This window comes from Pelophylax lessonae (assembly GCF_965119305.1).
Source record: "Pelophylax lessonae genome assembly, chromosome: 3".
NCBI classification, from domain to species: Eukaryota; Metazoa; Chordata; class Amphibia; order Anura; family Ranidae; genus Pelophylax; species Pelophylax lessonae.
The window spans coordinates 272,306,551-272,331,848 of record NC_138770.1 but is presented as its reverse complement, the minus strand read 5'-3'; the positions used below and the strand labels follow the sequence as shown (position 1 = coordinate 272,331,848).

The 25,298-nt window shown below is 40.5% G+C and overlaps 1 protein-coding gene across 1 annotated transcript in view; it reads right to left on the bottom strand.

Annotated features, from left to right (window-relative positions):
* NAALADL2 (N-acetylated alpha-linked acidic dipeptidase like 2) overlaps positions 1-24,247 on the bottom strand; it is a 1,571,070-nt gene extending 1,546,823 nt beyond the window's left edge. Inside the window, exon 1 of the mRNA XM_082249039.1 lies at positions 24,123-24,247. Coding sequence (XP_082105165.1) covers positions 24,123-24,177 — 55 coding nt within the window. The 5' untranslated portion in view covers positions 24,178-24,247. The remainder of the gene's footprint in view (positions 1-24,122) is intronic.
* Positions 24,248-25,298: the final 1,051 nt, after the last annotated feature.

Genomic DNA, 25,298 nt, shown 5'->3' with positions numbered 1-25,298 from the left:
CTGGATCCAGGTTTTCAGAACAGCCATCCTACTGATTGGTCAGGTGTGTGCTGGGCTTTTAGTAATAACCTGACTAATCAGTACACACATATACACAGCATACACACTGTATATTTGTATGTTACATAATCATAAACATCCTGGCAGGATGAAAGAGCAAAGCAAGCAGACGGATGGACTGCTTCTGCTCTTTCACTCACCAATTGCAGACTGGGAGTGCAGAGGTGATGTATCGTTTGGTATAACTACACCAGAGAAGAGTCAGATCACTAGAAAGTACACTGTGGCAGGGCTGTGTAAATCTCAGAAAAAGACTGACATAAATTCAAATCTTTTACAGGTAATACAGCTCCTTTAAAAACTCTGTATTAGCGGTTTTCCCAAAGCTCTGCTTTAATAATACATACAAAAGAGGATCTGCGTCAACTGGAGTACCTAAATCAACTACTTAAATATCAGCTGCAGGTACTAAAAGACAAATTGTCTGAGCCTTGGTTCACATATATGGGATGCGGGTAGTACAGTGAACCCTGTGCATATCACGCATCACTATGAAATTGCACGGCATTCATGCCATCTGCTGTTGGTGTCAAGGTTTAATTAACAACAAACCAAAAAAGCTTGAAAAATTTAGTGTGATTGCCAAAAATCGGATCGCATGAGGGTGTACAACCCCATGTGGTCTGATTCTGGAGCAGCAAAAAGAAAAAAAAAAAAAAAAGGTCCTGCACCATTTTGATAAAGATGCAGTGCGCCATACAAAATATTCCTGTGCAAATCAAATGTGCTGCATCCTGGCAGTGTGAACCTAAGCTAAAAGCTGCAAAATGTGTAACTGCGTTCTGTGTATGTATTTAAAAAAACAAATACAGTACCTATACTTAAAAAAAAAAAAAATTAAAATCCAGTGACATACAATTCATTTGCAATAAATCTGATATCAATAATGTCATGTGTAAAAGTAAAAATGTATCAACTACTGTAAAAAAATAAATGGATAGAACCCTAATGTGACATATAATTCATGTTCAATAAATCTAATATCAATATTTTATGTGTAAAAAAATCAATATAGAATGAGTCTACTAAAATGTCCAGAATTCTTTCAAAGTGTATTTGGGCAATAAATAAATGGACAAACACTGCGTTTTATTTTTTTTTTATAGTTATTTTTTTATGTAAGTGGTCATACAGAACGTTATACATTTTTTAGCTTTAATAATAATAGCTAATTTATAAAGATATTAAATATTTTTTTAAAATTTTTACTTCACAGTAGAAACATTATTAGGCTGATTGATTAAATTTAGATCTTTAATGTGATTGTAAAAAAAAAAAAAAAAAAATATATATATTTTAATATTATTATTCTTACTTGCAAAGGTTTTTGAGCAGCCCTGAATCTCCTCCTTTTGGATCCCCGCAGACACTCTTCACTCCTCCTCTTTTCGGTGTGCACCATAGGAAGCCACCTTCTATGGGGGTCCACAGTGAGGTTTGGTCCCACCCACAGCTTCCTGCTCACAGACTTTGATTGACAGCACCAGGAGCCAATGACTCTTACTGCTGTTGTGAGCAGAGAGAGCAGAGAGCACCACTGCAGACAGGCACAGTGCTAGATTAAAATCAGTATAGGGGGAAAGTTTCCGCGCTATTGGAGGAAATTAAGTAAATAAATGACTGCAGCCTACCTCAAAAATATAGGTAACTATATTTGATAAATATGAGGAAAAGGGAGGTAATATGGCGCTGTCAGGCTAATAAATAGGAAAGATAAATAAATATGTCTTAAAGTGCACTGGTGATAAGGTAAATAAAAATCAAAATATATAAAACTTCATATGGTGAATCCTTAAAAAGTGTAAGTAAGTTTAAAGAATTTGATAAAAAAAATGTGTATCTATATAATGATAAATAGATAGGAAAATTAAGATATAAGTGATAAATTATTAAAAATCAATTCAGTGTGTAATCTTAAAGGTATATGTATGATTATATAAAAGAATTATAAAGTGGTGTTATAAATATCCTCCATATATACTTAAGGTGCTAATTAATCAGATATATATTGTGCTAGTGGGCCAAACAATAAATAGCTTTATATAAATCTGTGCACATACAACTCATAAATAGTGTCCCCGCTGCTCCTGATGACGTGCACTTTAAGACATATTTATTTATCTTTCCTATTTATTAGCCTGACAGCGCTAGATTAAAATCAGGTCCAGGTAAGTATGAGGGGTGAGGGGGTGATACTGATACCGGAACATTTTTTACCTTAATGTAGGGAACACATTAGGGACAAAGCGTCCAGTCTTTCAATTACTTTAAGTAGAGACAAGCAATTTGATCCACTAAGTTCTGGAGTTGATCCAGACTGAGACAAATTGTAAGGAAAGGCTAGTGCACAAAGAGTCAAATCAAGCAGAGCATTTTTTTGTTTCACTATATAGCATGTGGTATATATGTTATTTTTAAAAACTGACATTTTAGGGCAACATGGGTCCTAACATGGACAATGTTGCATCAAGTACAGAACATGCAATATCAATAGACAACTAAAACCAATCAAAAAGCAGGCAGAAATAACACTTTCCACTGCAGAGAATTTACATTGTCCCCTCCTTTACCCCACTCATGTGTGAAGATTAAATGTTAACCCAGATAATATTAAAAACTGCAGGTAAACCTGTCACTGCTGAATCAAGATGGAAAGCATTGTGTGGGCCATAATGCCGGCCCAGTCAAGGCAATGTGCATACTGGTTGCCAAGCAACTGCATCAACATAAACTAAGAAAATAAGAAAAATCACGGGCAGTCACTAGCATCATTGAAATTACCATTAGTCTGCCAGTATTTTAAATATCAGCTGAAAATTCTACATAAAGCATAGTACTTCTATTATTGTTCATGAGACTGAAATATTCTCTTCTTTTAAACTTTGATATGATTGTTGATAGAAGAGAGTACCTAGAAGAGAGCACCTAGCAGAAGATGAATAAACAAATAAATCAATCCATTTTTATTTAACTTTTTGGTTTTCATTTAAAGAATATTTTTTGTGCCATGATGAACATGTTTGACAGTTCAATTTGGTAGGGGTAAAAATAGAATTTTTGCATTCACTGCAAAACCCCTTTCTTGAGGGTCACAGAAAGTCTTTAGCAGCCGTGGCCCCATGTACTTTGTTCCCTGTGACCCCGACCCTGCCTGTTTGTACCTGCTTTTGCATACCTTCTACCCAATTTGGCTTATTCCTTGCTCCTCATTCTAATCTTGCCCTGCTCTGCTTACCCTGCCATCTGAACAAAGTTTAGTTTTGTTTATTTATAATTTATGTTCTATTTGTCATTCGTATTGCTTTCTCAATAAGACCACCTTAATTCATGCAGTGTTGAGCCTAATAATCTATATGCATATTCACACATATTTGGTCATTCCTCTTTCATGGGATACCAGCACTTGGTCTCTTGACAACCAGGGGGCAGCCTTGCAAATCTAGAAAATAGTTGCTTGATGATGACAAGTCAAAAAGCACTCACACATCTAGAGTGTGCCTTAACAGGACTGCCTAATCCAGTCCTGGAGACCATAAGCTTGGATAATGATCTTACTGAGCCAACCAGATAGGCTTAAATGAGAATCGAGTGCACCCTTTTTTGGTCCAACCAAGATTACTCAGAGATAGACTTTCATAGTTTGAACCACATCCAAATTATACAGGTTAATTTCAAAACAGAAGCACAGAAGAATGATGTCCTGGTTGAGATGAAATGAAAAAACTACCATGGGCAAAAAGAAAGTCCTGATACTCTGTGCCACTTTGTTCCTTAGAAAATCAGAAAGGGTTCCTTGCAGGATAAAGCTCTTTACAGTATTCAGACAATCTGTAGTTTATGAAGAACCAAATTCAGATCCTGTGGAGTCTCTGTACAAAAGGTCCCAATCAAGGAATGATAGACCAAAAGTTTCTGAAACAGCACAGAAAGGGCAGAAAACTGGCCGTTGATAGTGTTGAAAATCAAACATGGGTCCAAACGCAGCTGCAGAAAGGAGGACATTCATCCCACAGAGAAACTCCAAGGGTGGAAACCTTTAAGACTCACATCAAGTGAAGTAGGCCTTCCACATTAGGTAGTAGGTTTCCTAGCTTGTATTACCAGCCTACCACATCCACCTGGGCCAGCCCAGAGCAATGAGGACCTATGGAATGCCCCTGTCTTGATCCTCTAAAGCAGACAAGGAATAAAGTTAAGGAGAAGAAAGGCATAAATAAGGGATCACCAATCCAACTGAGCCACCAGAGCATCAATGACTGCTGACAGAGGATCTCTGTACCTGGAGGCAAACATGTGTAGTTAGTTTTTAAATCTGGAGACCCGGAAGTGAACATCTCCCATAAACCACCATTGATACACATCCTAGAACACCTCTAAAAGTAGGAGCCACTCTCCCAGGTTCAGCTGCTGTTGGCTGAAGAAGTCTCCCTACCAGGGCCTGGAACAAAGGGTGGGCAGGGGGGGTGGCTGCCCTGAGCATTGAACTCGAACACTGCCTATTTGCCCGTTCGCTGAATGGCGAACAAATGGGCTTCTTCGCGGGAACTTTGAGTCCCCGCATCCATAATTAATTTAACAGGTTTTAGTTAATTTCCATAATTAATATTAATCATCCGCTGGTCAGGGAACCCGCAGCCTCTCATTTGAAAGCCCTTTATTCTAGCACCTACGCCACCGAGCCAGCTGTTTAACCTAAGACTCTCTCTGCCTAACTAACTTCTATCTGAGTTTGACAGTTCTTTTGTAGGGCTCTGACATCACCAGTGCCCCATAATCCACTGCTCAGGTTCAGTTAATAAATTACTGATGTCATGTCAGAATGGGCGGGGACATCAGTAATTTATTCACTGCACCTGAGCAGTGGATTATGGGGCGCTGGTGAAATCAGAGCCCTATAAAAGAGCTGTCAAACTTAGATAGAAGTTAGTTAGGCAGAGAGAGTCTTAGGTTAATCAGCTGGCTCGTGGCGTAGTTGGTAGAATAATGGGCTTGCAAGTTAGAGGCTATGGGTTTGAATCTCCCCTGGCCAGTGGGTGATTAATAGTCACTTACATTTAAGCCTTTAAAATGAGGACTTGTGATTGTTTGTGTTCGTATGTTTCAAAGCGAACAGGGGGGTTTGGCTCATTACTCATTTCTAGCACTGATCACTGTATTTATGTCACTACTTCCTGCAAAGTGTCAAAAGTGTTAGTGTCCGATAGTCCATCGCAATATCACAGTCCCACTAAAAGTCGCTTACCGTCACCACACCACTACTAGTATATAAAAAAAATTCCATTAAATATATCCCATAGTTTGTAGATGCGATAGCGTTCAAATAAACAAACCAATGTACTATTATTGGGATTTTGTTTAACAAAAATATTGGCCTAAATTTTTGAAGAAATTTGATGTTTTCAATTTTTCTTATTGGATGTGTTTTAATAACGGAAAGTAAAAAATTTAGTTTTTTTTTTTTTTAAATTGTCAGTCTTTTTTTGTTTATAGCGCAAAAATAAAAAAAATACAGTGGTGATCAAATACCACTAAAAAAAGCTCTATTTGTGGGAAAAAATGATAAAAATATTATTATTTGGGTAAAGTGTTGCATGACCACGCAATTGTCAGTTAACGTAAAACAGTGATGTATCGCAAAATATGGCCTGTCATGAAGGGGGGGGGTAAACCATCCGGACGTCAAGTGGTTAAATAACATGCCTGTGGACTTGTGAAGTGGTGCATCTGTGCGAAGTATATAACCCACTACAGGAAAACTGACATTTACAAAGAAAAAAAAATATTGTAAAATATTGTCAGGAAATGACCCCTCCCAGCTAATTTGGTTTGCTAGTACAAAAGCAGTCAGGGACTCCCTTTATCTATGCCAGACCCTTATCCTGGATGAGGATCTGGTATAAATGTTTAAGTGGTTGTAAAGTTACAAAACTTTTGAGTGCAGCTCCCCCTGCACCCCCCCCTCCCTGCTAAATAATCATTTGAGCCCAATCTCGGTCCAGTGCTGTGCACTCTGCAGCAGCTCTTCTTCCCCTCTCCCAACTCTCATAGGCTTCACTGAGAGCAGCAGGAACCATTGGCTCCTGATGCTGTCAGTCTCTGCTCACATCCAAAACCTGTCAGTCAAACCCAGTAGGCAAAGAGTGGGACCCAGTGTCTGAATAGACGCAAACAGCCTGGCTCGGAAGTAAACCCACATGAGTGTTCTCATAGGAAGTGGCTTCCCATGGGGAAATAGGGAGGAGCAGCACAAAGAAGAGGGTCAAGGCTACTCTGTGCAAAACCATTGCTTGAAGATCCCCACGCAAGAAAGGTGTGGATTTCCTCCTAATAATTCATCTCAGACCCTTATTTTTATGAATTGTTGGTATAGATGTCTAGGAGTATCCCATACAAAACAAGCACAATCAAAATCGTCCATTAATTCAAAACCGAACAATCACAATCAATGCCAACTGCACTTTCATTGGAGATCCACTGATAAGCCCCACACCTGCAGTGGGCCATGGATGTGGGGGAAGAGAAAATTGTACACATTAATATTGGCCTGCCATGCTGTATGTTAAAGGTCTGGTATAGATTTTTGTTGGATACCCCACAACTTTTTTCTTGGGGCACTGGAGTAACCAACAGTGACTACTGGACAATTTTTGTGCAAAATCTTCTATAAATGGGTAAGGGGCTAATGAGAACTTAGGGGAGCAAACAGCTTGCCAGAGCTTTCCAATTTCTGTATTGAAAGAAACGAAAAGGTAGATGCAAAGGGAAAGTCTTTGCAGTTTTAAGAGCTTTAAAAGACCCAAGACTGGAAAAAACAGGATAATCCTCTAGTTTCCACGTGGTTCTCACTGCATTAATAAGAACAGAAACATTCACTCTAGTTTGGGAATAATAACAGTGGACTGAGACTCCTCAAGGAAATCTTATCAGTCAGAGACTGAAGAGACTCAGAATAAGAATAATGCCCCATACACACGTGCAGATTATCTGCAGACTTTTGTCTGCAGACTTACCAAAACCATATAATATGGGGTGAAACCTAAACACTTTCAATTTGTATGCAATCCGGCAGGCCCTTGCACTACATAGAAAAGGTAAGTCTGCAGACAAAAGTCTGCAGATAATCTGCACGTGTGTATGGGGCTTAAGAGTCTCTGTGCAGGTGGCTTAGAAGCTGGCAAGGCCACAGGTAAATCAGAAAGATGATACAGTGCGTTTGTGACCTCTGTGGTCAAAGTTGGTAAATACATGAGTGATTTGGCCCATAAGGTTTTGCACAACTAGGCCAAAAAAGGCAAAGGAACTGACCACACTGGAGCTAACGAAGACTCAGATGATGGAATTCTGTTCAAAGCATGATGCTCCACCTAGCAGAATATGTCACACTCAGTCCTACAGCATTAACCACTTCCATGGTGGAAACTGGTGGGAAATTTAATAGAATATTATATTACTGGAAGAAAATACTGCTTGTTAAAAATTAACAGGGGATTCTTTGTGCATAGCATTTGTTCCAATCTAAATTTATGTAAGATTTTCCAAGCTGTATTGTCAGATAACTAGTCACACCCACTCACCTAGCTATCCAACACAGGTTAATGGAGTTCTAAGTGAGAGCTTGGAAGGAGAGAGTGTGTGACAGGCAGTGCATACAGAGCCCCGCACAGTGCCCTATCATGTTACACATGCATTGTAGTTTGTTTGGCTTTAAATAATTGTGTCCCTTCCTCACTCCATAGCTAGAAAATGATGTGTATAGCTATAGTCCCACCCCTCTTTTCAGTGTGTCTTTAGTTTCTTTTCTGAGCACACATAATTGCTGGGGCTAGCCATAATATGATTTATTCACCTATCAGATGTTCATATGTTATGATCTGCACAAGTTTAGTTTTTGAATTACAGTTTTGTATGATTTGCAAGATGTCATTTGGATTTTTTTTAATTTTGGATAGAGCAAGGAAGGGTTATAACCCGTCAGATTTATTTTCGCCATCTGTGTCCCATTACTTCACTTCCTGTCCCCTAGGCAAACAGGAAGTGGGAGAAAATCCTTGCAAATGAAGGGAATTCTGTGGGGAACCCCAGGTCACCAGAATCAGTGTCCCCATTGGAAGATTTCCCCTCCCCATTACTTTTATGGGGACAACCCAAAATTTGGGATCTTCTTTTCTTTCAATGATAATAGAAAACAGGACAAATAAAGAGGATGAATCTCCCTAACGGGGACCCAGACAGCAATAAAAACTGACAAGTGTTCTAACCCCTCTCCACTCTATCCAGAGCTAAACAAAAAGTTTTGCCTTTAGTTATAATTAACCATTTCCCGCCTGCCCACTGTCAAATGACGGTGGAGCGGTGCGGCTATTGTTCTGGGATGCCGTCATTTGACAATCCACCAGAACAGCCTCTCTCGCGCGCCCGCAGTGCAGAGATTGTGGTCGTGCCATGACTTGGCTCTTTACCCATGTGATCGGCTGTGTCCAATCACAGCCGGTCACATGTAAATGAGGAGGTGCCATTTATAGGCTCTCCTCGCCTCACACTGTCAGAGTGTGTGGCGAGGAGAGCCGATCAGCTGCTCCTCCTCAAAGGGGAACCTAGAAAAGGTAATCAGGGCACTGATGATCAGTGCCCCGATTACAGAAAAGCTCAAAAACAGTATCCACATTGCCCACTATCAGTGCTAACCATCAGTGCCCACAGTGCCCACAAACAGTGCCCATAGTGTTGCCATTCAGTGCCTGCTCATCTGTGCCGCCCATCAGTGCCCATAGTGTTGCCATTCAGTGCCTGCTCATCTGTGCCGCCCATCAGTGCCACCAGTCAGTCCCCATCATTGCCCATCAATGCCGCCCATCAGTGCCATCTCTCAGTGCCCATCAGTGCCGCCTCTCAGTGCTCATCAGTGCCGCCTATCAATGCCACCTATCAGTGTCCATCAGTGAGGCAGATTAGTACTTCCTCATCAGTGCCCATAAGTGCCACCTCATTAGTGCCCATAAGTGCCACCTCATCAGTGCCCATAAGTGCCACCTCATCAGTGCACATCAGTGAAGGAGAAAAAATACTTATTTTCAAAATTTACTCACAGAAAATAGGAAAAACTTTTTTTTTTTAATAAGTAATAATTTAAGAAATAAAAAACCCAGCAGCGATTAAATACCACCAAAAGAAAGCTCTATTTGTGTGAAAAAAAATATGAAAACTTCATATAAGTACAGTGTAGCATGACCGTGCAATTGTTATTCAGCGCTGAAAGCTGAAAATTGGCATGGAAAGGAAGGGGGTGAAAGTGCACTGTATTGAAGTAGTTAAGGAAGAGAACTAAGTAACGTTCTAGATTATTTTAACATTTACTAGTAGTTTATAAAGAAGATTATAAAAAACTGTATCCCCTCTACCTTGCATGCCCATATTTTAAATCATATGTAAAAGTTAGGCTGAAAACTCAGATTTGCTACATTCAGGAGTAAATCAAGTTACAGAGCTATTGTTATTTATTATATGGTATTAAGTGGATGTAGAAGACATGTTCGTGAAATACTGATTTGTATGCTGTGGCTGATCGAAAACTGTTGATAACTTAGCATATACTGTAGTTATTTTTACCAACTTAATTTAAAATAACTTTTTCAGCCTGCTCAGATTTACTTTTAATGTTTTATGACAAGAAGTCCTGGAATATAATAGATTTTCTTTAAAAAAAAAAAAATCAGTAAATGGTTGTCACTTGACCAAGGTCTATCACTTGAAAACTCTGTAATTTAATTATTCTCTATCCTTAATACAGTGCACACATTGATTTTCATTTGTTTTCTTTGAAATGTTTAGACATTACACCCACCCGCTGTGCAATGAAAAGGCTACTATGAACATGAAAACCGTACATTACAAGATCATTGGAAGAATGCCTGGCACTCCAATGAGGTTGTTTTGTGACCACTGCAGAAAGAAAATCATGTATCTCCTTGGAAAATGCAGTGACAACAAATGACCTTGTAATTGCTGCCAGATCAATGGCTTGTCCTGCCTGATCTTCACAGTATGTCTGACTGAAGAAGGAATATGTTCTCACTGCCCTATTGCCAGACCTTTCCAGCAGGTTAATACAAAATTGCTGCATGTTTCCCTTACAAGTCTGATGCCTCTCATAGCAAAGGAAAAAACAAAAACAAAATACAAGCATATCTTATGCCTTGTGCACATAATATGACATGCAGAAACATTAAACTACAATCTTTACAGAGCTAGTGTATCAAATAGGTAACGGTTGCTTGATTAGTGAGCCTGTCATGCAATGTTGAGAAATATTCTCAAGGCATAAACACACACACAAATCTTATTCTGTTCCTGATATATCTGACATCATAGTTACACTTCAAAAAAATATTTCCAAGATTTTTAATATGTCAGTACCAACCGAATAAGTCCAATGTCATTTAAATCAGTAGTGTTATTAGCATCCTTCTGAAATGCCTAAAAACAGGTGTCACTTTAATTTAGTTTTGGATAGAGTAGGAAAGGGTTAGGCTTTTATTGCTGTCTGTATCCCTGTTTGAGATACACTATATTACCAAACATATTGGGAGGCCTGCCTTTACACACACATGAACTTAATTCCCAGCCTTAGTCCATAGGGTTCAATACAGAGTTGGCCCACCCTTTGCAGCTATAACAGCTTCAGCTCTTCTGGGAAGGCTGTCCACAAGATTAGAAGTGTGTCTATGGGAATGTTTGACCATTCTGAGGTCAGGCACTGATGTTTGTTAAGAAGGCCTGGCTCGCTCTAATTCATCCCAAAAGGTAATCTGTCGGGTTGAGATCAGGACTTTCTGCAGGCCATTCAAGTTCTTCAACCCCAAACTCGCTCATCCATGTCTTTATGGGCCTTGTTTGTGCACTGGTGCACAGTCATGTTGGAACAGGAAGGGGCCTCAAACTGTTCCCACAAAGTTGTGAGCATAAAATTGACCAAAATGTGTTGGTATGCTGACGCCTTAAGAGTTCCCTTCACTGGAACTAAGGGGTCAAGCCCAGCCCCTGAAAAACAACCCCACACCACAATCCCCCCTCCACCAAATGATTTGGACAATGCACAAAGCAAGGTCCATGAAGATGAGCGAGTTTGGGGTGGAAGAACTTGACTGGCCTGCACAGAGTCCTGCACCTCAACCCAATAGAACAAATTTGGGATGAATTAGTGCTGGGACTGCGAGCCAGGCCTTCTCATCCACATCAGTACCTGATCTCACAAATGCGCTTCTGGAAGAATGGTCAAACATTCCCATAGACACACTCCTAAACCTTGTGTACAGCCAACCCTGAAGAGTTGAAGCTGTTATAGCTGCAAAGGGCGGGCTAACTCAATACTGAACCCATTGCCATTAAAGTTCATGTGCGTGTAAAGGCAGGCGTCCCATTACTTGGTAGCATAGTGTATATCAAAGCATATATCACCAGGACAACATGGATCTTCAGAATGGCATATGAAAGTTTATTAAAGTGATCACATAATCAGTAAAACTCCTTCAAATTCAGGGCCATGCAGGACCCCTTTATTAAACACGATGTGATAATATCACATCCCTAATGAAGGGGTCTCGCGTGACCACAAAACATTGCAATTTTACTGCTCTAATGTGACCTTTCTACACTATTCTGAAGATCGATGTGTGCTGATGATATATGTTTTGCCTTCTGCTGATACCGGTCCCCAGCTAAAGCAGCCACCTCGAACATATGCAAAAGGATGATTACACTTGACCTATTTGGGATATTTTCCCTCAATTCCTGTTCTATCGAATAATACCCCCTTACACAGAAGACAGTGCAAAAAAACGACAGTTTTAGAAGAGTGGGAAAAGTTTCCTGTGTATTTTTTCCTATTGTATTTTTTATTGTTTTTTTCCCTGGGAAGATTTCAGCTACTGGTGTCACTACATGACCTTTAAAATGGTCTTAATCGAGACACAGACACCAAAAAAAAAAAATAAAAGAACATAGGTTTTAACGTTATCCCATTCTAAAACTTAGAAAAACATGTTTTGTGAACATTTTACTTTAAGCTACTTCTGTGTACCGTATTTTTCGCCGTATAAGACACACCCAATTTTAAAGGAGGAAAATCTAGAAAAAAAAGATTCTGAACCAAATACTGTAGTAAAATATTTTATATCAACTGTATAAAGTTAACAGCAGTTTAAGAACAATTTTATGTCAACCATGTAACATATTAAGAACTATCTTTACTCTCATTAACAGTCAGTAAAGTCAGTAAACAGTGAAAGTAACACGGACAGCACACAGTAAACATTGGCAGGAGGAGGCGGAACATATGGAGCAGGAGGGGCAGACGTGCGGACATTTCAGGGCAGCCTAGATTGATACAGTGCCCGGGAGATATGCACAGAAGCGGCGCGATTGTGCCCACACTGCCCAGCAAGGAGTGAGACTGCCCGGGGAGACATGTGGAGGCACAGCCTGCACTGATGGAGGGAAAGGTACCGGTAAGCTCAGCAGAGCGTTGACATGGTGCCTGGGCAGCACGTGGTTAGATTGTCGGGAGGGGGGGACAAGGCGCGCTGTAGGAGGGAGAGGGAAGCCCGAACACACACAGCATGGCCGTGCAGGGAGGGTCAGAGAAGTCTCCACAGCCCGCAGTACATGCGAGCAATCACCACACAAAGTTAGAGGCAGTTTTAATGCAGGCAAAATGTGTATTTGTCGTATAAGACGCACCAACTCCCCCCCCCCCCCCAGTTTTGGGGAAGAAAAAGTGCGTCTTATATGGCGAAAAATACGGTAGTTAGCTAAACTAATAATTATATATATATATATAAAAAAAAAAAAAAAAAGCGTAGGGAGACATACATATGCACCTATAATGCATCAGGAAATAGCACTGTGAAACATTTAAAAATACGGTGGATGTGACATTTGTAGTAAATCTTCTAGTGAATCCTACATCATCTTCATAAAACACATTCAGATTAAGGGTTATTTATAATGCCAGCAACAAAAGAAAAAATACTTACTGGGAATTTAAGAAAATCCATTCTCCCAAGGTACACAAAGTATTGGTCACCTCTTAGATATAATAGCTAAGATATTGTTGACTATTCACTTCATAAGGGAAGCTGCACTTTGCAAAGAAATTTTCCCTAGAGCTTTGTGAATTAGGTAAAGCTCTGTTGACTTTTATCATCCAATCAAGTAAAAATTAAAATGCCTTTTTTTATTTTTATTTCCTTGCATGTGTAACCCTGTGGAGTTACACAGGCTGTATTATCTGAAAGGCCCAGTAGATGGCAGATGGACTCAGTATGCTGTTAATAAAACATTGAGCATTGATCACAGGACTTGCAGCCTTTTCAGTCACATGGTTGTGACATCATCGCAGGTCCTGGAAGACTTCTAGAGGTTACCTCATTGCTCAGCCAGAGAAAGGACATGCTACTAGCTGGGAGAGACTACAGCACAGAGATAGAATCCTGCTGAGAGAACTTGCTTCACCCAAGACCACACCAGCTGAGAGAGGGACCCGTGGCAAAGACAAGCACTGAGTCCAGATGTCTGGTGAATCCAGTGAGAGGAGATTGCAGCGGACTGACCTGGTTAATTACGTTGTGAGGGTAAGCCAATCCTCTCCCTTCATTTGCTACTTACTATATAAAGTTAGTTCCAGTTAGGCTGTGTCAGTCTCATTGCACCAAGTATGTTCCCAGTGGGACCCCACATCCCTACCCCGGATGCCCTACTGGGTGGAGGCACTGCCGCAGACATGTACCCCAGCTCCCAGATAGCGGAGGCTCAGGATCCGCCTGTCAGGCATAGTGAGTTAACTAGGTTCAGGGACCCCAAAGACACTAGGGGGCGCCCTCAAAACCCCGTTACACATGTAATTAATATTCTTTGCAAACTGCATTTTCACCACATTCAATAAGCTCTGGGGAAAATCCACATGCAAAGTGCAACTTCCCTTGCAAAGTAAACAACCTATTTGTCCTTGGTAAATCAACCCCAAAGGTTATAACAAGTTAAACTGTTAGTTCATCTTTTCAGGAAAAAAAATGAAAAGTGAACAACGTACAGATCCCCCCCCCCCCCAGTCCCCACTGTACTTACCTCAGAAGATGCTAAGCTATCAGTTCCCATGCAGCCAGTCTAGCGGTCTGGGGATATTGAATACCTGCTCTTGTCCCTCTTCTTTGAGGAGTGCTGCTAGGATGGATCAGAAGTATTCACTATGCATGTGCTGACCAATCAAAATCTTTCTGGTTTGTCCCAGAAGTGCCACAAAGAGAGTAGGGATTTCAAATCCCCAGGCTGCTTGGGCACCGACAGCTCAGCATCTCTGAAGTTAGGTACAGCAGGGACCAGTTGGTGGGGAAGCTGTAAGTCATTAGTTCACCTTTACATTTTATTCTGAAAAGATTAACTGAGTTAATCATTTGAGCAGAACAAAAAAAAAACAACAGCGTACAATATAAAAGAAAAATAGATAGGGAACACAAACAACCTATTAAACAAGAACTGCCTGCATCAATGTCATGTTAACAAATCTAAATACTGACAAGAAGTTGCCAAAGGGTCTAGATGTCCACTAAGCCTTTCAGCTTCAGATGTATAGCAGACGGGGTGCTCCATAAGGCTAAAATCATATCAAATCACAAAAACAGTGCACTGGAATATTGTAGCAATTCAAACCCCTTTGCTCTTACAATTCATATCCCGCTGATATTTTGTGCACAAAGAGGTACTCATTTAGGAAAACTGACAACACACTTGCTCCTCTTCCTGAGTGGCCTGTGGCTGGTGATAAGGTGGAAAATGCGATATGAGCTCAACAGGTTCTTTTCCAGAATCATCTCACACTCTGTGCACAAAATAGGCTTCCTTCACTTTCGTATGGTGTCTGTAGGTACAGGTTTTGGGAAAATTTCCATTTTGTAAGCAGTTACATTTTGGAAGCATAAGGATGATAATAAAAGAATATATAAGTAACTAATAAGTATACCATATGTCTTTTTTTATTTTTAAAGCATATACCCTGAAATACTGTAAAGTCCATTGTGGACTTGCTCGCAGGACTGAGGGACTGCATACTGTCAGTTTTATTTGATTACTTAGGTGAAGTGATAACATTATGGAATTGCTTCAATGTGTAAGTTAGCACCCCTGATGGCCAGAGGCCAAAACTACGACACTCGGGACCCACACCATAAGGATAACATCCTTTCACCTGCCAGGAACACCTGCCACTGACTATGGAGTCGTTTTGTGCAAAATGGCATTGAAGACTGGTTTTTCACCACTAGATCTTTACAAACATTCTTCAGCACAAAGGCATGGATGTAAGCTGCTGTATACCACAATGAGATTTTGCAGACCCATGATCCAGGTCCAGTTCCTAGAAGAGTTCTGCTATGCATCTGGCCCTAACATATAGACCTTGCCCCTTAGGAGGATAGACCATACAGTAACCGACCCACCCCTTCCGACAAAACCTCTGTCATTGGCCAACACTGCCTCCTTTCTTGAACTGACTGCTCCTTCTTCCTTTCGTTCCGTGTTCCCTTTCAATGTAGGATTTCACTCTCCCTCTTTTCACAGTCAATCAGACTAGACAATTCACTTAAGCTGCAACTTCTTTTACTGAAAAAAAAAAAGCATAAGAATTCCTCTTCCTCTCTACAACAGAGTTCTTCATTAATCAGGCTACAGACATGACATGACAGTACTCCTTTTTAATCACCTATCTTCCGGGGCAATTTTGACATTTCTCACAGACATGATAAAATCAGCTTTAAACACCTCTACAGGTTACTAGGGATGATCGAACGGTTCGGGTCGAACATCGGTTCGACCCGAACATTGACTGTTCGAAATTCGTCCGAATTCCGAACTTTTTGCTGAAAAAAGTACGGAATTCGGCAACCAGAACCAACCAAAATGCAATGGGACAGGAACTGGGCTTTAAAAGGCCGTGATTGGACCAGAACCATCAGTGAAAGCCAATTGAGGGGGCAGGAGGATGCTAGGAATGTGATTGGAGTGACTAGGGGGTCCAGAGGCCAATCAGTAGTGAATATGCCCCCCCAGTATATAAGATAGCCCCACCAAATCTCTAGCATTGTAATACAGGGGCTGTAGAAGAGAGTGGAAGCAGTTCTGTTACTCCTGCTTCAAAAGTGTCATTTAGCAATTATTAGTGTGAGGAAAGGGATATCTAGTGTAGTTAGGGTACTATTTTCCACTATAGTTAGATTCAATAATCTAGTTTCTGTAGGGAAAGTGTTAAGTGTCAGGGTGACCGTAGTGTAGTGTAGGGTGAACTGACTCTGACTGCTATGGCAGGGTGACCAAACTCTTCCATGTCAGGGTGACCGCCATAGAAAAAAGATTGTTTGTATTAGAATTGCAGTAGAGCAGGGTAGTGGCTCCGCTATTTTCACACCTGGCCGTTGTTGTTGCAGGCGTTTATTGGGATTTTTTGTGGACGTCTTTGGAGGCAGGCATGACATCTGAACTTCTGTGTAGGGGTATATATACACACACATATATGTATATATACACATACACATATATAGGTGTGAAAGTAGCAGAAACCTATGCCTGCGCTAATGAAATTATTTGCAGACATAGGACTCCGCTCCTATCACACCTATATGTGTGTATGTGTATATATACACATATAAGTGTGTGTATATATATACCCCTACACAGAAGTTCAGATGTTATGCCTGCCTCCAAAGACGCCCAAAAAATGCCTGCAACAAAAACGCCCAGGTGTGTTATTGCAGGCGTTTTTTTGGGCATTTTTTTTTGTGGGCATACACACACACATATATGTATTTATACACATACACACATATAGGTGTGATAGGAGCGGAGCCCTATGCCTGCAAATAATTTCATTAGCGCAGGCATAGGGTTCTGCTACTTTCACACCTATATGTGTGTATGTGTATATATACATATATATGTGTGTGTATATATACCCCTACACAAAAGTTCAGATGTCATGCCTCCCTCCAAAGACGTCCACAAAAAAGCCCAATAAATGCCTGCAACAAAAACGGCGGGGTGTGAAAATAGCGGAGCCCTATGCCTGCTCTTCTGCAATTCTAATACAAACAATCTTTTTTTTTTCTGGTTCTGGACATGCTCAAGAGCTGAAACTTCACAGGTACACTTTTTAGACCCCCCAGACACTAAATCCAAAGAAATCTCTTTTTTTTTTCAATATTTGGCTCTCTATCAAAAACGACAATTTTTAAGAACTTTTTTTGTGTGATTAATAGTCCCTGGGGCATGACCCAGAACCCTAGGCACTTTTTAGGGGCATTTATTGGGTTTTAGGGCTTCAAATGGTGTTTTTTGATTACCGAAGTTCGGGTCTCATTGATTTCAATGGGGTTCTGGAATCCGGACCCGAACTCGGGAAGTTTGGGTGTTCTGGTCGAACCGAACTTTTCAAAAGTTCGATCATCCCTAAACGTTACCAGTTTACAGTTATACTTGAGCTTTGGCACTGGAATTATTGCTCTCAATTTGATGTTTATAGCATTAACTCACATGTGTGGTACAATCACAGTTTACATATGTATGCAGGCCGCGCACGCCTGTTTGCATCTGATTTTTTTTTTTAATTTATTGGATTTTCCACCTTTTTTCAGTCAGTTTATGCTATCACAAGGGAGATTAACATCTCTGTAATAGCTTTGGGTCGTTACAGCTATTCTTTATGGAGAGGTCAATTAGACCCCTGATCCCTCCTCTGCCCTCCAATGCAGCCAATCAAACAGAGATCGATTGATCAGCTGCCTTCCTGGCAGTAGTGGCCAGGCAAACACAGCACTGAAACTTAAAAGTGACAAAATCCTTGTCGCATCTGGCTTCATTCATCACAGAGACAGTGGAGGAATGGATGTTCCTCCATCTACTTTGTGGGCTGCTTACCCACCTATTTACAGTGATCCTTGATTCCCCTATGGAATGGGAGAGCCCAAGAATGGTGCCAGGTGGTGGTGGTAGGGGGGGACTTCCTTCTGACCCCATAAAAGGGAACAGGTGGCTGAAGAGCGGTTTGGATTACTTTTATAAGAAAGTTAAAAGGCTAAAAAAAACAATATCAGTATCATGAGTGTATAACCATTTGATCCCGAGGTCATGTAAACATGGCCTAAGGAAGGCAAGTGTTTACATTTTAAATTGGGCTTTGGGCTATGCTGTGGGGTCTCATACTTTAAACATGATTCCCAACCAATGGTAGCATGGCTCACTAACAGTCCAGTTTCAGGGTCCTACCAAGGGTACTTGGTGTAACTCTACATCTCCCTATGTATGTTCCTTCTCATTCCCACGACCAGCAACAACCATTAAAAATGTCTGCTATGGGAAACACTGCAGGCCAAATGACAGACTTACCACAGCGCATTAACCCCCAAGCCACCAAACATTAGCTCTTTAATACACAATGGAAATTACATTTTTGGAACCTGCCTACAGACTCTTTAAGTGACAAAGATAATAACATATAGGGATAATCTAAAGTCTAAGGAACATTTACACAATGTACACAAGTGTCTACAGCACCCATAAGTTCAAAAAGCAATGCAATAGTCACAAACAACTGCATGTACTGTGGATTATGTGAATTTTATTAGTCCCTAAATCATTTCTAATGCATCTTCATCCTTTCTGAACATGTATAAGAGGTTATAAAAATATTCACTAGAACTACATCCAGAATGAGAGCTAAATAACAATGTGTACTTAGTATTTTTACTGTGATTTACATTCATTGCCCACTTTGCAAGGTCCCTAAATAGAAAGCAGTAAGTGTATTTCGAAAGGGTAAGGGTTAAAAAGTCACAAACATTCCCTGGCATATTGGTAGATTGGGAGGAAAGTAAATAGCTGAGGTAGAACAAGTGAAATGTGTGTGCAGAGGTATTCTCACTGCAGTGTGAGAACAAAAAGTAGGACTGGCTCAGATTACATTGCGAATCAGACAGGCCTTCAAACTGTTCTGGCATCCAGTATAGTCTTCTGAATAGAGCTTAGTGTCAGCCGAGAACAAATATTTAATTCTTTGACATTGTACACATGCAAAAGAATGAATAAGAAATGTTAAACAACCATCAACAGAACTATGCAAATGTCCCAGCTCTATATTCTATAATGGCAGCTGTAAATATTCCAGAGTGATAAATGATACTAAATGACATTGCATTGTTTTACATTCATTCAAGCCCCTTACAACTTTTTTTTTTAAGTTTAATTTGAGGTATCAGTGAAATGCGTTACTTTGCTCTCAGCTCAGCTCAATATACTTTGTGACCCCACATCGCTTGGCACCTACCCTGAAAATGTATCCCCTTGCTAAGTCCCCAAGAAGTCCAAAAGCTAGAGTTTTTGCACAGACAAATCAAGACCATGGGGACTATGCAAGCCAGCTCTACAAGGCACCGAAAGGCGTGTCTTTTGCCCCACTACTCTGTAGAAGGCTTTTCAAGGCCATGAGCTTGAATACATTATAAACATTTTGGGGATCATAGAAATGTGAGCAGAGCTGCTGTTGGAAATCACGGGGCCATAGAGAGCATACCTGAAACTTTGGGGGGGGGGGGGGGGTAGGGTGAAATATCAGGGGTCTAAACAGGCCCCTGGAATCTCACCTTTAAAACAAAGCATTGAAGACACAGATTCTTCAATTTCTTTCTATGCAGCCTCAGCTGCACTTCAGATGAAAAAGGAGGAGACAGAGGCTCCTGTTCATTTGTAAACTGAAGAATAGTAAACACGGTTCACTATGCTTCAGTTATGAATGAACACAGTGAGTGATTGATCATTCAATAAAGGAAGAGGCTGGTAAATAACACATTTCCCAGCCCCTTTCTAAGCTCTCCCTCTTTAACACCCTGTGTGCCCACAGCAGTCAACAGGAGGGGAAAGCTTGAAGTGCTGCAAGGGGGGAGCACACAGCAGCCTGCAGGGAGATTCCAATGTGGGTAGGAGAGGGGGGGAGGCGATCAGTACAGCAGGTGGCATCTACAAGAACTGGTGGGAGGGAGAGGGGGAGAAAATAGCTCTCACCTGCTGCAGGGACCCTCATAGGACATTGTTCCTGTAATCGCTATAGTCATCCTCCCTGTCCTGCCATTTAGGTGCGTCTGATCTCATTAGCGCAGATACACCACATTTGGCCATTAGATGGAGCCCATAGGGATTGCTCTATTCGAGAAGTTACAGCCAAAATTTGTGCAGCATACACGAATGTGTTTGACATTTGTCCAACAAATGTTTTTATTTTTCAATTAGAACACCCAGATAAAAGTGTTTAACTGAATAGTGAACATAAAGCAAAATGACATGGACATTAAGGCAAACGTTTCCAACTATTGGACATTTACACGGACATTTTTTTGATTACCATATAATTCAAATTATAGGTTTCATTTTTCTAGTGCAACTTATTTATATTATTGTTTTTTGGGGTGTCGGTCACACTTGAAGTTGTTGCTTTTTTCTTTCTGGACTAGCGCAGTTGTTTTTTTATCGCTTGTGGAATGGTGACAACCTAAGATACTTAAAAAATCTCCATAGACAACACCTAAAACATTTTTACAGGTTATGTGTAAATATCAAACAGGTAGACCGCGCTAAAAAAAAAAAAAGCAGTGAACAAATTCTAGGAGAAATTAATACAAATACAGTGCTCATAAAGTCTCAAATATTATACAATATTCTCCCACGAGAATTTGCTTAAAAAAAGACACCCGTGGCTTGTGCAAATGTCCACTCCTCCACCAGCAATCACATGCACATTCCACTCACCAGATACATGTGACCCTCATTACAGGTGGTCAACATCAGCTTAGGAAGATTTCTGGGTTCATCAGATGCAATAAATATCCTCAGGGTAAATATCAGATATATGTGACCCCCCATTACAGGTAGTCAACACCAGCTTAGAAAGATTTCCAGGTTCACCAGGTGCAATAAATATCCTCAGGGTAGGTATATGTAGAGAAGAAAAATACCTCTCATTGTGCAGTATCAAGGAAATTAATTAAATGTAAAGGTTCACTTAAAGTTTAAAATCTTGCTTTTAAAATCTTGCTTTTACTCTTGTATCAAGTAGGGGGTGCCATTCCGCGTTCCAATTAAAACATTTTTTTTTTGTTTTAAAAAAAAAAATTGTTAACTTCTGTCCTAGACCCTTCATGACGTTGATCTGGTCCTCCTGGATCATAGAGGTGATCAGAGATGATCTGGTCACTGTTTACCTCTATTTCCAGCCGCATAAACCAGCAGATCATTTCTCGGGCTCACCAGTAAAAACAGTAAACCTAAAACACATCAGCGAGCAGAAGGTGGTCGACCCCTCCCGCTGCTTCTAAAAGCAATCCAGCAGCTAATTAGTTGCTCAGGATGCTTTCATGAGAAAGAGAATCGTCAGCTGAAAACAAAAATGTCAGGGCTTTGGCTGATAGCTTCAGCCATAACCCTGGTAAATCACTTGCAGCCTATACATAAGTATTGTGGCAGGCAAGTGGGTAACTGCATTATTGAATTGTCTATATAAACAAACATTAGGGCAGCATCAGGTGCAGGTTTTACAAAATGTAACACTTTGAAAAAAAAGAAAATAGCAGGGCCCTGAGCACAGTCAGCGGAAACATACTTGTCATCCTCCTGCTCAACGGGGATCAGTCCCCCGCTGAGCAAAGCGAGTCCGCCAGGCAGAACGCCTGTGTGAAAGGGCTCTTACTGTTAACTGCAACTTTCCATCATGTTAAAGGTAAGCCCTAGAGAAACAGCTAAATACACAGTTAAAATACTCATTTGTTTATTAGTTTATCTGCCAAAGGATTGGCCATCCATTTTTTGTGACGCACACCTCTGCTACTCACTCTTCTAATTCCTGGTTTCACATTATTACGCTTTAGGATCTGTTCACACTATTGTATTTCAGTAATAATACAAAGATGCATGTGAACCGCCTTTGTGTTGAACTGCATTGCAAAAACTTTGACACCCCAAAGTGAATGGTCTTACCACAATGTATATATTACATAAAATACTGCATGTTACCACTCATGTTGTAATTGGTCCCCAATTACAGATGTGTGTTCCAGGCAGCAATCACCGCAGACAATGACTGGCTGGACAGATAGCCACGGCTAGCTGCAGCCGACCTGTTTTTGAAGTATACAGGACTAGGCGGTGGCAGCTAGTCTCTCACAGGTGGCAGAAACACCAGCAGAAATCAGCATATTCCCTCTGCTGTCATTCACACCAGCACTAACCAGTGAATGTAACCTGAATCAGTTCACACTCACTGGACAAAGGCCATGATGCTGACCCTTCCTCACCACCTTTTCTAGCCCTGTAATTGTTGCCCCAAGGTACTTAAATGGCAGAAAGTGATTGTTTTTGCTGTGGACGTGAAGCAAAGCTTTGCACCTCCATCGGTTACCTTTGCAGCTTAAAAAGGTGGTTGAATGGGCAGTAAAAAGTCTCAACCGCATGTTTTTAACATCCACAAGTCTTAACAAGCCTAAGGCTGGCCATACATTATACAATTTCCTTATTTAATTTCCTTTAGATTTACCTTCAACTATGTAGTGAAAGGGCCTGCCTGATTGCATTTGAATTGAAAGGGTTTAGGTTTGACCTCATATTATATGGTTTTGGTAAATCTAGGAAAACTATAGAAGAAAATTGTATAATGTATTGCCAGCCTTAGAAGTTTTTTCAGACAGAAGGAACGCTTTTCAGAGGGTAAATATCAGTGACTGACAAGCATTCAGGAAGTACTACTGCTTCCTCTTGACACTTGTTTTTTGCCAATTTTTTTATTACTGAAAGACAATGCTACACTGTGAGACAATCGAGACATTGATCTCAGGGGGAAAGTTTGACAGGTGACACCTGTCAAATTCTTCGGCTAGAGTGAAAATTTCAGCGGCCACAAAGCATTACGATTCCTGGCATGTGTACAGCCCTGTCAGGCTGAAGGGTTACAAATTCAGGTACATGGCCAGGACCCAGTAAAACCGCAGCACAGCCACCTGTTTTTATGCCGCACCAACCCCCCCCCCCCCCAACCTACACAGCCACGTGAAAGCGGCCCTAAACCACATGTAATGCAATTGTTTATTTTAATTTTTGCACAGTGTTTCGTTATTGCTGCTCTAAGCTTTGGAACCACGTGAATGCAAAATATATTGTTTACAGTGGAGCAGAACACTGAGACTTGCATGGTCACTGTGTCATTGCTATGTAGTAACCTGCTGCAAATTAACAATGCTTTTACATTTACTTCAAAAGGCAGCGTAAAAGTACAAACAACCAATACTAACAAGCCAGGATTACTTTTCTTTAACTGATGTGTTTGCAGTAAACTTACATTTTAATAGATGGTAATTGGTTTGCACGTATGCATTACTATGCAGCGCTGTAATAATTAAGTCTGCACATGGCTGCATCCCTATTCTCACCCTAGAAAACCCTAACAATGGGAAAAAAAATCTCTGCTTTCATTTTTTAGTAGTATGCCATTGAATACAAAACGCTCAGACAAGACACAAAACACTCTCGCCTACTTGTAAAGTCTAGCATAAAAAGCAGCAAACAGTAACAAGATGATTACACCATACATATGTTTACACACCAAATGAACATGCACAGTTATAATCAAACGCACTAACAACGTGCACTGGTACAAGAGCCTGTCAAACTGACAGATGCAGGATGACTGAATGATACATTTCCAGGAATAGGGCATGCCAGCTCCAGCTCACTGCCACAGATCATGTTATCACTCACAAATTACCTTAACAATGTGCGACAGAAAAATACCTATACTCAGAACACTTTCTGTTTTTTTGTTTTTTTTTTCCTCTCACACCACATTTTCAATTAGTCTTGCTTTAGGTATGAAAACGCTAACACATGCTGTTGCAAGAGGCAATAAAAATATCACAGGTTGCAGAGACTAATCTAACACCTGAACTCCGGAAAAAAAAAATCACTTAGCAGGCTGTTGAACTTACCTTGCAGAGACACACTGGCAGAATTTGATTCCTTTTCTCCCATTGTAGTTTTCATGTAATAAAAAGGCAAGGTAGCTTGTCCACGCTGAATAACTTACTGTGCAGGTTGTGACCTCCTGACTCTGCGAAGTACTGTAGTGCTGCAATAGTATACCTATTTAGCTAGTGAATAATTAGCAACCTGTTTCCTGAGTTACCTGGGCTTGCCTGACCTGTTTCTCTATCAACTGACATCATATCCTTTGATCTAATACAGTACTCTCTAGTAGACAGCATGCCTTTGTTTCTTTTTTTGAAACCTATATTCACTTCAACAGATTTCTTATTAAATTTAGCGGTCCCTGAAATCCTGTTAGTGTTTAAAGAAAATCTGATAACTATGATATATAATTTAAATAGATTTCTAAATACATTCATTCGTTGTTTGCTACTTAACATCTTATGAAAAGAGAGACTTTTTTTTTTTTTTCCCCTTACTGCAAATATGTGCAGTAAACGCATGTGTACTGTTTGTTTAGATAGCATTTTTTACACATACGATCCCAATTCCAAAAAAGTGTGTAAAATCTACATAAAAACAGAATGCAATGATTTGCAAATCTCATAAACCTATATTTTATTCACAATAGAAAACATATCAAATGTTTAAACTGAGAAAATGTACAATTTTTAAGAAAAAAAGAGGTATTTTGAAACTGATGGCAGCAACACATTTTTGGAAAAGTGGGACAAAGCAGGCAAAGTAAGTAGTACTAACAAAGAGCTGGAAGAACATTTTGAAATGAATTAGGTTAATTGGCAACAGGTCAGTAACTTGACTGGATATAAAAAGAGCATCTTAGGGTCCTTTCACACTATCCGTCCGTCGGACGGACTCCGTTTATCTCAGCGGGGGATCAATCCGCCGATCCCCCGCTGAGCAGGAGGATGAAAGCTGTTCTCTGCGCTGTGTGTCAGTTCCCCGTACATCTCTATGGGGGAATCCAATCCCATCCAATCCGATAAGCTGGACAGATGGAAAATAGGGTTTCCATCCGTTCAGATTTGAGGGATCGGACCGGATGTCAGCAGACATGTCTCCGCTGACATCTGATGCCCCATAGGGATGCATGGGGGGACCGTTCAGATCCGCCAAATAAACGGACAGGTGGATCTGAACGGTCCGCCTGTGTGAAA